This window comes from Rhineura floridana, chromosome 7 (genome assembly GCF_030035675.1).
Source record: "Rhineura floridana isolate rRhiFlo1 chromosome 7, rRhiFlo1.hap2, whole genome shotgun sequence".
In the NCBI taxonomy this organism is placed as follows: domain Eukaryota; kingdom Metazoa; phylum Chordata; class Lepidosauria; order Squamata; family Rhineuridae; genus Rhineura; species Rhineura floridana.
Genome location: NC_084486.1, coordinates 400,412 through 413,727, shown reverse-complemented (window position 1 = coordinate 413,727; position 13,316 = coordinate 400,412). Strand labels below are relative to the sequence as shown.

Sequence of the window (13,316 nt, the reverse complement as noted above, 5' to 3'; positions counted from 1 at the left end):
TGTTTAGCTTTCTTGCTTAGTGTTTGGTGTTTTTGATGTTTTATATGTTTTTTGCTTTGTACGTCGCTCAGAGTGGCTGGGTAGCCAGCCAGATGAGCGACTAAGAAATCGAATAAATAAATAAATAAATAAATAAACCTATCAAGATCCCTTTGAATTTTGTTTCTGTCTTCTAAGCTATTAGCTATCCCTCCCAATTTTCTATCATCTGCAAATCTGATATGCATTCCCTGCACCTCCTCATCCAAGTCATTAAGAAAAATGTTGAAGAGCACTGGGTCCAGGACCAAGCCCTGTGGTGCCCCACTCATTACTTCCCCCCAGTCTGAGAAGGAACCATTGATAAGCACTCTTTGAGTACAATTCTGGAGCCAACTGTGGATCCACCTGAGAGTTGTTCCATCCAGCCCACATTCAGCTAGTTTGCTAATCAGAATATCATGGGGCACGCTGTCAAAAGCTTCGCTTTAAGTCAAGATATATTTGCATTCCCACAGTCTACCAGGGAGATTACCAGATCAAAAAATGAGATAAGATTAGTCTGGCAGGATTTGTTCTTCATAAATCCATGTTGGCTTCTAGTAATCACTGCATTGCTTTCAAGGTGCTTACAGACTGACTGCTTCATAATCTGCTCCAGAATTTTCCCAGGAATTGAGGTCAGGCTGATTGGACTGCAGTTCCTAGGTTCCTCTTTTTTGCCCTTTTGGAAGATAGGGACAACATTAGCCCTCCTCCAGTCATCCGGCATGTCATCCATCTTCTATGATTTTGCAAAGATAATAGACAGCGGTTCTGAGAGTTCTTCAACCAGTTCCTTCAATACTCTAGGATGATTTGACTATGGTGATGCATGCCTTAGTTACATCCTATTTAGACTACTGTAACGCGCTCTACGTGGGGCTGCCTTTGAAGACTGTTCGGAAACTTAAACTGGTACAAAGAGCTGCAGCCAGAGTATTAACAGGGGCTGGTTACAGGGACCATACAACTCCCTTGTTACAACAGCTCCACTGGCTGCCAGTTTGTTTCCGGTCACAATTCAAAGTGCTGGTTTTGACCTTTAAAGCCCTATACGGCCCAGGTCCAGGCTATCTGTCAGACCGTATCTCCCTATACGAGCCTGCCCGGGCCCTGAGATCTTCAGGAGAGGCCCTTCTCTCAGTCCCAACACCCTCGCAAGTGTGATTGGTGGGGACGCGAGATAGGGCCTTCTCAGTGGCTGCTCCTAGGTTCTGGAACTCCCTTCCTAGGGAGGCACGAATGGCCCCCTCCTTGCCGTCCTTCCGTTGGCAAGTAAAGACTTTTTTATTCCGACAGGCTTTTGGGATAGGTGTTTAGGATTGGGCTTTACAAGACTTGTTTTATTGTTTTATATTATTATCTGTATTATTTTTAATTGTTTTTAGATTTTTAAGTGCCTTTTATGGTTTTAAGGTTGTGCATAGTTTAACTGTTTTAATTGTATGTTTTTTTATGTTTTTAACTACATGTAGTTTTATTTGTAAGCCACCCTGAGTTCCAGTTTGGAAAAAGGGCGGGGTAAAAATAAAGTTTCAATTCAAGTCAATTCTAGGATGCAGTTCATTGGGCCCTGGAGATTTGAACTCATTCAAAGTGATTAGGTATTCCTTGACCATTTGTCCATCAATCTCAAGCTGCAATCCTGCCCCTTCAACTTCACAGTTCCCAGGAGGGTCATAGCCTCTCTTTTGGGAGAAGACTGAGCCAAAGTAGGAATTGAGCACTTCTGCCTTTGTCATCTGTTATCATTTTGCCATCCTTGCTCAGTAGCTGTACCACCATTTCTTTTCTCTAACAGCAAGGCACATATCTTGATATTATATTTTTAAAATGCTGCTACATTATTATGACCTTGCAGTTTAAATGATGTGTTATTTTGCACAATTGTCCATTGGTTATTAGCCCTTCTGAGCTTTGGATTGGAGGAAGGCCAGGATACAAGAATCTTCAATGAATGAATGAATGAATATCTCTTTTCAGGTGCATCTAATACTCATTTTTTTTGATCTGATGTCTTAATTGAACTATCTGTGTTGACAAGGAGATTTTCTCTCTCTCTCTAATACACTACTTACTTTGAGAGCACAAAATATGCAGGAATCTCCCATGCATTTGTGTGTTGTAAGTTGTCGAAAACTACGTCGAAAAATGTCCAGATGCCAGAGAACCTGTAAAGCAAAGCAGAACAAGGTGTTGTGATTTTTCATTCATAACTTCAGAATTTCATAGACAAGAAGACTTGGCTAAAATTAGACAGAAAATAAATTAATGAAGAAGATGAAACTACTTTCAGGATAAATCAGCTCTGGAGATTAGCATTTTGGTGTTTTACCTTATCTGTATCTATCCTAAAATTTAAATTAGTATCATCAGAGATTAAAAGTTAAAATATTCATAATCGGGAAAAGGTCCAGGATTGAAAAAGGTATGCTGTATCAGAATAAACTAAAAGGAGATATGGAGTATTCCTCCTAATATATTTCAACATATATCTCATGTTATTAAATTGTGCCTGCACATTGTGCCTATGAGCTCTGCTCTCCTCCCTTTTCAGCATGCCCCAATAAGCTGGCAAAGTCTTTAATTAACCACAGTTTCCAACTTCATCTGAACCAGAAATAAGGTTAGAACAAGCCAGAATCTTAAACCACAGTTTGAAGCTGTTTTAAAATTCCAACCATAGTTTGCCAGTTTGGAAGAAAATCATAGTTTCCTATTTTAGCTGCTAGGGGATTGGGGCTTTTTAGTTTAGAAAAAAAGACCACTGAAGTGGGATATGATAGAAGTTTATAACATGATGTGGGGAAAGTACGTAGTGACCAGTTTTATCCTTCTCTGATAATGCTAAAATCCACAAATGAATCTGATTAACAGTACATTCACGACAAACAAGAGAGTGTGTATTCACACAATATGTAATTAATTTATAGAATTTACTGCCATTGTGATGACCACTAGGTTAGATCATTTAAAAAGGGAATCAGGCCAATTTGGTGGCAACTACCGAGTGGCAACTATTGATAGCTATGGACCAACAACCAAGTGTTACAGTATATATCCAGAACCTATCTGGAGTGCTCCTGTTCAGGGTTCTAACCAACCTGCAATGGAAGCCCTGTAGAACACTTTGAGCTGACACCTTTTCCCCCCTTTTGGGCACCTTTTTTCCTTACTACCCCCCCTGAAACCTTCCTACCCTACGCAGCGCTACACAGCTGATATATTTATCAGCTCTCTGTGTGTGTGCGCATGCGCATGTTAAATTGCATGGTACCCATCCTCCAAAACTTCAAAGCTCACCTCTAGGATATTTTAAGGTGTTTCGGGCTCAAGCAAGTCAACTCCCCCTCTCTCCCTTCATTTTCCTTTCTGTTTTCAACTGATATCTTCAACTGTCCATGGTGCAATTGTTCTAAACCATAGCCTTAATAGACTCACAATCTCCCTGATTTCCTTTTCCTTTAGACCTTCCCCCCCCCCCCAGATGACAGTGAGAACTGCTTATAGAAAACACTTTAAAAATCCAGGATTTTTGAGTAGCACATTCCTTCCCCACCTCACGCCCAGAAAAAAGGTAGCAGCAAAGACAGGAGTTCTTGTCCTCTCCAGACAATGATATGGATTATTTAGAATATGCTCACAATATTCCATAAGTCATGGAAGTCCATGGGTTCTCTGGGATTTTTTAGAAAAACAACTGTAAATTTAGAAATGTATGCTTCTGCTTCCTGGGAGTCCCACAAGTATGTTAAAATCAGTACTTTATTTTTAGGTGGCCCCATTTTATTTCTAAATTGTGACTATCCAACTTGACTATCCAAGTTCACTAATATTATTACCATCATACTATCAGTTCTTGGCAACATCCCAAAAAGGATAGTCATATTGTATTTTTATATAACTTCCACGATCTGGAATAAGGAATAATCCTTAAAAATTAGAGATAGTTCTTTAAATAATAACTTTAGTTAAGTCATTTTAGGAACACACACAACATATTTTCTACACTGATTGGCAACTGATCTCCAGAGTTTCTGACAAGAGTCTTTCCCAGTTCTAGATGCCAGGGACTGAACTTGGGACCTTCTTCATGCAAAGCAATTCTGCTCTAACACTGAGCTACAGCCCTTGATAGCATCTAACCAATTATGGAGTTCCATCATTTTACCAACTAAGAAGATGAATGTTCTTGTTGCGATTCATAACTTAAAGGGTCTGTATTTTCCATATGGTCAAATTCCTGGTCTGTTTTAAGCTCCTACTATCAAAGTGTAGATGTTCTCTTCTTCACTGCCACCTTACTTTTAGAAATAATTTTCACACTTAAAAGATGTAAAATCTAAATACAACTGTTTAAAAAATGTACTGTGATGTCTTTATAGAGTAACAGAAATACACCAAGTGCTTCTCCCTGCGAGCAGTTACCAATGCTTCCTTTTCTATCGCTTCCTCTCGTCTTTTGGTCAAGGACCTCTAAGTAGGGTTTGACCATATTTATCATTTTCCTCCAGTAAAACCATTTCAGGTCTTCCACTAAATAAAATTTCTTCATTTCTACATTCTTTCTGAACGTAGCAATCATGGGAAAAGAAGAGCTTGAAAGTAGTTATGGGCTGCCTCAAGAAACAGAAGCAGATACTTGCCCCGCTTCAGAGCAACTAACACAGAGCTAGACACTTGTATACCCAGGAATGTTACCATTTTGCTATCAAGTCATTGAGGGCACTGATAGAGTCATCACATGTGCCCATTATTTTGCCTTGAGCCTCTTGCTCAACAGTTTTCCATGTTTCTCTCAGTAATGCCATATTGAAAGTGATATGACTCTATCCACAGAACTGAAGCAACCAACAGAAACAGTCACATCAGTCCTAGTATATTTCTGTCTCCAATCAAAATGAACATATTTCTCTCTCATACAACTTAGTCATTCTACTGACTACCCTGAGCTACTACCAACAGTCTCAAAATCAGTCTCAAAAGTGTAAACAAAATCAGATGTTCAACATGGTTTTATCACCAAGGCTTCCAAATCTTGAGCAAATTAAATCACGTTTTAGCATATTCTATAAAACTAGAATAGGTACCACTTGATAACTCAACATACTATGTAATTAATCAAAAGGACTATTAACAAATAAATGATTGTCAACAGCTAATAGGACTTTACCAGACATTAACAAGTATTAGCAAGAGTGTAATAAATGCCCAGGCCTTATTGCTGAGCACAACTTTCATACAGAAACAGGTTTGAAAAGCATACATCAGACCGAGTTAGCTTAGACCCAATTGTACAATTTCAAATCCAGACCCACTGTTGACAATCTTGCCATCATATGTGATTCCCAAGTAACATCTGGTCCCACTTTGAAATACTTCTTTACATAATAAAATACTTGAATGAATTCATACAAATGCAAGATAAGAAACACTTTATTGTACCACAGACTCTCACATCTATATTGAGAGGGAATGAATTTGGCTGTTCTGATGTTCTCACAGAAGCATCCTAGGCCATAGCATAGGGAAAAAATGAAGGAGAAAACTATGTAAATGACAGGCACACATTATTTCAGATTTCTTACCTGTAATGCACTATTCAAGAAGCAGCTATTCTGTCCTGGCTCATTGCTGAGGCCTTTACTAGGTGCTATAGATGTTGTATTACGTGGAGTGAACATTCCTTGCACACTGCCCCGTCCCACTGAAAAATAATTCCTCTTCCAAGACATCTTTCACACTTAAGATTTGCAGCATACAGATTGTTTTATACCTTCATATTATGTAAAAATAAATTCTGTCTCCAGACTAATCAGGTGTATTTCATAAAGTTATATGTAAATTGTACTTTTCTTTAAATATTTTCAGTTATACTGTAGTAAAACTATAGCCTGTGTAGACCTACACCTGCCACAATAGCTGAAAAGATGGAAGGCAAACTAAAACAAGTCGTGGTCTTTCAATGGCAAATGTGGTGCTGTGACATCCTTTAGTCTTAAAAAATTAATTCAGGGTAACACTTTGCAAATAATGAAACTGCAAGAGTTCAAAAAAGATCAAGAACAAGTAAAAAATAACTTCGCTTTCTTTGAAATCTTCTCAGACCAATGAGCAAAATCCAACAAAGACAAGATCCGGCAAGCAAAATCCAAACCCTTGCTGCTTCTTGTCAGTAGTTTCTTGCTGAAATATTATACATAGAACTTTGCTTCTTATAAGCTGGGCAAAGGAGAGATTCAATAATAATGTCCTTTAATTTCAGTAGAAAAGGTCCTCCTGAAGTGCTTTTAAATTCCTGTGTAGAACTTGAGCAGTTTCTTCTACTGTTTCTTCTCTCGCAAGTGGAACGCCTAGCTGTGCCGGGGGGGGGGGGGGGGGGGGAGAGAGAGACAGAAGAGAGAGAGAGAGAAATAATCAAAGGCTTGCATCACTTAATTACTCACTTGGTTTTGTTCTCTTCTGCCAAGATTAGCATTGCCTCACCTCCTACCAGACTCGGGATCAGAATCAAAACAAAGTCCCAACCAAAATTAAACCATTGCAGCCAAGAAGAATAATCACAGTTAAGTCTATAGACAGTCCTAGAAGAGAAAACATGGGTTAACTAGCACAGTAGGAAAAGTACGTATTTTAACTTTATATGATGAGGCTACACTATCTCTCGCTACAGACACACTCACAGAAATCTCAAAGTAGCCAATTATTTAGTGAAGATCTCGGAAAAGTGTTACAAATGGCAATTTTCTACTTAGTATTACAGACAAGGTTCCTAAATAAGTATTGAACTTGGAAGATATATTCAATTCCTTGTGATGTAGGCCAAGATTTTTTCAAAGGTGTATTATTTTATTTCAAGTGTTGCTTGTTAGCTGAATGTTTTAAATTCAGAAAGCACATTCTTCCAGATGTGCAAAAAACCAGTAAATAAATGTGAAAAACCCATGAAGAAGAATCTGCTTGAGGAACTAAGGGGATGGGGTGGGGCAGAAAACGGAGAGGAAACTTCCTCCCTGTTAGGGAATTCTTAGTTCACGTAAGATAAATAACCAGATCATTATAGAAATATAAATTTCAAAAAAATGAGAGATAGATTTGTACCATAGGAGAGAGTACACAATCGACAGCTGTTCACTACTATCTCCCTATACCTTGGCTTACATATGGGAGTGGGCATCCAAACTACTTATTAAAGAGAGGGTTCTGCCATAGTCTCCCTTGCTGTTTACATCGGCAGAGGATTAAAAAGCCTTTAATGTTTCAGCTTGGTATAAATGGTGTGTACATTTGTCCTTGGGATGGGGGCCAGGTGCAAAGCATTTGGAGACTAGGTTTGGCTCCTGGACCTCCAGCTGGCTATGCTTAAAGTAGACTCCATCTTTCTTATTAGAACATAAAAAGCACATTTTAGAAAAAAATGTGTGTGCCAGTTCATTGTCAGCTTCAACCATGTAAAGTGTATTTTTCTCTTTCATTTCATTATCTGAGGATCAGATTATACAAATATTAATTAAGTCTCAGCATCCTTATGAAGTAAGAAAGCATAATTCAGATTTTGTGGAAGAGTTACTCCTTTTCCCAATGCCATAACTACTCATCCCCACTCCTTCAGGGAATGTAAGTACAAAGAATAAGAACAAACCTGTTATCCAACATTCCTAAACACTGAATAATATCCAAGAACAATTATGAAGCAGCTTCCAGTGCCAGCCAGCACTAGTCTTTGCTCAAGACTCAAAAGCCAATCCAAGAAGCACTTGATGCAATGAATACAGTGACAGCTATTTGTTTACACGGCCTTAAACTACAGCCACGTTAATTATAGGTATGCTAAAAGAGAGAAAGCATCAAACCTATACATAATGATGCACAGAAATGGATACTGTAATTAGAAAATTCGCTAATAGGCAAAAAAAACCTTGTGGTTTAAGAACGTACCTATAGCCCACATATATTTCTAACAAATTGGGCACCTGGTTGGCCACTGTGAGAACAGGATGCTGGACTAGATGGGCCACTGGCCTGATCCAGCAGGCTCTTCTTATGTTCTTATGAGACCTGACCTCTCTCTGAGATATTGGACTGCCCTACAAATCTGTCAAAATGCAAACACAATTTGGGTTGGTCTTTCGCAGTCCAATCCACTTCCTGTGGAGCTTGGAAGAATTTGGTAACATGTGCCTCTGAGAATATGGTGAGTGGTGGCAACACTTGACATCTCCAAAGATGGATAATTATATTCTTGTATGTTTGTTATATATGGGGTGGGATTGCCAGTTCCTTCCCCGGCCGCTCTTTACCCCCCAGCATATGCCGGGTACTCATTTTACCGACCACGGATGGATGGAAGGCTGAGTGGACCTTGACCCATTTTATTGGAGATTCGACTTCCTCCTTCCGTTGGAATCGAACTCCAGACGTGAGCAGAGCTTCAGCTGCATTACCGCCACTTACCACTCTGCGCTACGGAGGGTCTTTGTTACATCTCTACTCCTACTCTAAGTCTGTGCAACTGGGGGATGCTCTCCATACCGCTATCAAGACTTGGCAACTGAGAAGAGCTTAGCAACTGGGGGAGCATGAAGTTGTTTTGAAACTGGGTTGCTAAGGTGCTCCATGGCTTCTTGGCTGTTTCTCTGCCATGGGATGTTCCAAAAGGTCCTCCATATGATTAGACAAATTTACAATTACTTCATCACAGACAGGCTTGCGAACAACGAACAGGCCTAGTTTATAAGCATCGCTTCTACTGGCTCAAAGAAAAGCATGACATGACTCTCTTGATTTCAGACTTCTATGCAACAACAAGGGTAGGATTTAGCCAGCCAATTATCAAATGATACATGTAAGCATTTAATCTTTCACTGTGGAAATTTACGTTAATACTCTTTTAAGAACACATCTATGTGGTGTTGTCTACTGACAACACAGAAAATGGAAAAAAGGAGATGATTTTGTTCTTCATCTCTCATAATTTCCTTCCTCTTTCAACAAGCCTTTTAAGTAGAGATCTTATCCCAGTCTGCATCTGTGTTGGAATTGCTTTTTAACATATTTTTAACCTTCTTTTTAAAAATGTTTTTAAGCTTTTAAAAAAATGTTTTTAAATATGTTTTGTTTGAATATGTTTTTAATGGTGGTTGTGCTTTAAGTCTGTTTTTATGTTTTAAAATGTATTTAGTGCTTTTGTTTGCTGCCCATGGCGCCTACTGGGAGAAAGAACGGGATATAAAGCAAATATATGAGGGGAGAGAGACTCTGTTGCCATCAAGGGAGGCTGCTTCCACCTGCCTTGCCCCACCCTCCAGCCTTCAAAAGGGAGCTGCCTCAAGAGAAGGACTATGAGGGGAGAGAGACTCTGTTGCCATCAGGGGAGGCTGCTTCCACCTGCCTTGCCCCACCCTCCAGCCTTCAAAAGGGAGCTTCTTTAGGAGGACTTTCTGATCTTTGGGTTGGGCTGTGTGGGTTGGGGGATAGCTTCTACTTTGTTGTTTAGTTTTATTGCTTCTTTTTTGATGTTTATATACTTTTATGTCTGATGTTTATATGCCTTTATTTTGTACGTCGCTCAGAGTGGCTGGGTTTCCAGCCAGATGAGCGACAAATAACTAACTAACTAACTAACTAACTTAATAAATAAATTGCCTGTTTGGCATTCTATTTGCTTGTAACACAATAATTAATAGGATGCAACTTTAGCTGTTGTTCTGCATAACCAGGGGGAGTTACTTTTCTATCAAGAGCAATGTGCAAGAGTACTTTAAAAGGGCACCTACCAAGCAAAGCATATAGTTAAAAAATAAAACACCCACCAGTGCAATCCTAATTATGTTTACTCAGAAGGAAGTCCTATTGAGTTAAGTGAAGCTTACTCCCAGGTAAGTGGGGTTAGGACTGCAGCCTAAAGAAACAAGTAGGAATTCACACTGAGAAACTATGCGAGACTTCAAAGCAATCTAGCTCTCCTTCCAATTAAATTTTGTCTATGTAATTCAGTTCAGTTCAGTACAGCAGAAATACAGAAATATGCTCAATGAGCAAGGAGAAGGATTCTGAAGACCCAGCTCAATCTAACACTTCAGACTTTCCCATCCATATAGTGATTTTGGCTTTGGTTCAGCATGTTCTGGCCTGAAGAAACATAACACAAAGACAGCTATGCTATCAACACAAGGACAGTGTGTTCAGTGCTCTAAAAGATATATATAAGAGAAAAATCAGTTATTCATTCACAAAAGTTAACTCAACTATGGGTAACCAGCACAACCAAAGAGGCAACAATGTATAAATAAATGGACCTCTGGCAGCTAACATCATGTTATTTTGAGGGTAATCTGCTCAGAAGAACATTATGTTTTTTTCTTTGTAACTTCTAGACTATTTCCACATCTTTTCACACACCATGCTGTCCCTTGCTCCTGGATACCTGAGACTCTAGGAGGGCACAGATGCCCATATTATGTCTGCACCTAATGTTTTGTAAAAATCATTATCTGGCAGCCTGATATGGACAATCAAGCTAGCTCAGATGAGAATTTGTCTTAATGTTAAAATTTCTGTTAGATTTTTCTTTTGAAATATCAATGTATTTTAAAAACCACATCTGAATTTTATAAAATCAATCTTGATTAGGGTTAGCTCACACTCACATGGGAAATAATAGTGAACTCTGTCCAAAAGTACAGAGGATGGCAACAATAAAGAGCAACGGGATAGCTGGAACAGGGCCAAAGAAGGCTTGGTTGGTGTGGAACGAATCACCCCTAACTAGACAGTTGGTGCTGCAACAAATAATTGTCTACTGTGTTTGGAACAGCAATGTACAAATGTGATGAAAGAGAAGGGAAGATCAGGAAGAGTGCCAGTGAAGGAGGTCACACACACACACACCCGGCAGCACTTTATGCATAAAGTTCTGGGAAGACACATTAAGCTAGAGGAACCCATTTTGCTCCAGATGTTGTTGGACTCCAACTTCCATCAGCTCCAACCAGCATGGCCAGTGATGAGGGATAATGAGAGTGGAAGCCCATTTTAAAGGGCTGGTTTTGACCTAAAAAGCTCTTTACTGCTCAGGATCCCAATATCTTTTGGAATGCCTCTCCTGATATCAACTACCAGACCCTTAGATCTTCCTCTAAGGCCTTTCTCCAGGTCCTGCCTTTGAGGGAAGCTCGGAGGGTGGTGACAAAGGACAGTGTCTTTTCAGTTGTGGCTCTCCATCAGTGAGGTCCACCTGACGCCATCATTGACATCTTTTTGGTGCCAGGTAAAGACATACTTTTTCTCCCAAGCATTTGATAGATTGAGATGATGTTTTGGTTTTAATATGCTGCCAAACCTTCCTGTGGCTAAGTGGGGGTGGTATTGCTATTGTTTTGTTGTTGTTTATTGTCATGTTTTTATAGTCTGTTTTATTTGTTTTGTTTTAGCATTGTGTAAGTCGCTTGGGGACCTTCAAGTATCAAGCAACTAATAAATCTAATAAACAATAACAACAACCCAACATCTGGAAGCTACAGGTTCCCCATCCTGCATCAAGTCAAGGGGTCCATAAGCACTCATCAGCTCATCCAAGTAATGATGATGATGATGATTACTACTATTAAAATATACAAAAGAAACAACAATACATAAATAAAAATAACCAATAATAATAAAGCCTGTTCTCATTCTTATTGCAGGATGCACTGTGGAGTTCTATCATGTCAACATCATGTTAATGGAATCTATATCCCAGAAGTGCAAGAGATGGAAAATTGAGCACTCCCAACTATTGTTCCAAAGTTTTATATACTTATCATGAGCAAGCCTTTCATTATCCCATGTACTGGTACATAAAATAAGGGTCCAGTTTCAATGGCCTTGAGCTCGTTGAAGCCAATGGATTAACTTTTCAACTACATTCATAAACCATATTTTTCTATGCCAATTGTCCAGATTTAGCCACAGTGGGTTTTTCTGCTGAAATATTACTACATATATTACTACTACCATAAACACCCGTAAATCTTTTTTTAAAAAATCAATATTACCAACAATCATGAAAAGCAACATTAATTTGGGGCAGTGCATTTCTTATTATGATTAGAGCTCCTGCCCTTCTCCAGAGGCTGGAGAAATGGAGGAGATCTCGTTGACCTCACGCAGACAGCTTGCTGTTTTGCAAGACTTGGCATGTAAGTCACAAGTTCCCCTGCCATCCTACTGCAGCTGGCAGATGATGGGAGCTTGTCTCTGTAATCATGGTGAGCCCTAAAAGGTGCTCAAAACACCTCGGAAGCTCAGCATGACAACACAAACAAGACTCCATCCTCCCTCACAGGGGAGGGGAAGGGTTAATAGTGAGCACAAATTTTGGCTGGCTAGAAAGGCTAGCCAAAATTTGTGAATCTCATATACTATGCACTTACATCTTAATAGATATCAACACTATAATCCTTTGCCCGCAGTAGCCTGCCCAACAGCACAGTGAGCAAAAAAGATTTACTTTACATGCATATACAGCAATTGGGGCAGGGTTATGTGCACACACAACTTACCAGTTGATCTCCTGCCTTCCAAACACTTGCAATATTATAAATGAATCTAATGCTCTAGCACGACAAAGCATAATGAGGAAGATATTAATTATCTAGTACACAAAACATGCTTTGAAAAATATTGTATGTGTTAAGAAGCAGAACAGAAGTATGTCAAACATAATGACATAAATAAATCTGTGCAGTTTTATCAAGTGTTGTTTTCATGCTGGATGAAGCTACAAACATAACAATTCTTGTAACCAATCTAGAAAAAGCACCTAGCTTGAACAGATGAATTGCAACCACAATTAAACAAAATCAAAGACTTAATGTGATTAAAACTTGTAATGTAACTTTAATTTATAATCAGCTAAATTTCAAGATTCCATTTGTTTTCCTATAGAAAGCTCGTAAGGAAGGTCAAACAAGAGATGGATTGATTCCATAAAGAAAGCCACAGACCCTGAACTTACAAGATCTGAACAGGGTGGTTCATGACAGATGCTGTTAGAGATCGCTGATTCATAGGGTCACCATAAGTCGTAATCGACTTGAAGGCACATAACAACACAACAAATCTGCTCTGCATGTATGTCATTTCCTGCTTTCTTGAAATTTGTTGTCTGGGTTGCATGGTGATCTGGGGGAACTTGCTAAAGTGATATTGCCTGGTTGCAGAAAACTTGTTTGCACATGCAACAGGTGCATTGCTTAGATGATCAGAGCATTCTCTGCAAGCCCTGCCCCTACGCATGAGAAGTCTCAGCCCTC

The 13,316-nt window shown here is 39.2% G+C and overlaps 1 protein-coding gene and 1 long non-coding RNA gene across 7 annotated transcripts in view; one reads left to right on the top strand and one right to left on the bottom strand.

Annotated features, from left to right (window-relative positions):
* The window catches only part of USP54 (ubiquitin specific peptidase 54), a 172,730-nt gene that overhangs the window by 84,909 nt on the left and 74,505 nt on the right, over positions 1-13,316 (bottom strand). For 4 of the 6 annotated variants that reach the window (XM_061634613.1, XM_061634612.1, XM_061634617.1 and 1 more), the window contains exons 2-3: positions 5,610-6,378; positions 2,100-2,192 (exon numbers count right to left, since the gene is read on the bottom strand). In XM_061634613.1, coding sequence (XP_061490597.1) covers positions 2,100-2,192; positions 5,610-5,756 — 240 coding nt within the window. In that variant the 5' untranslated portion in view covers positions 5,757-6,378. The remainder of the gene's footprint in view (positions 1-2,099; positions 2,193-5,609; positions 6,379-13,316) is intronic. The other 2 variants (XM_061634615.1, XM_061634614.1) reach the window with 1 other exon arrangement.
* LOC133388639 (uncharacterized) lies at positions 10,859-12,724 on the top strand. The gene is made up of 3 exons (XR_009763872.1): positions 10,859-11,290; positions 11,454-11,598; positions 11,706-12,724. It is a non-coding gene; the product is annotated as an uncharacterized LOC133388639 (long non-coding RNA).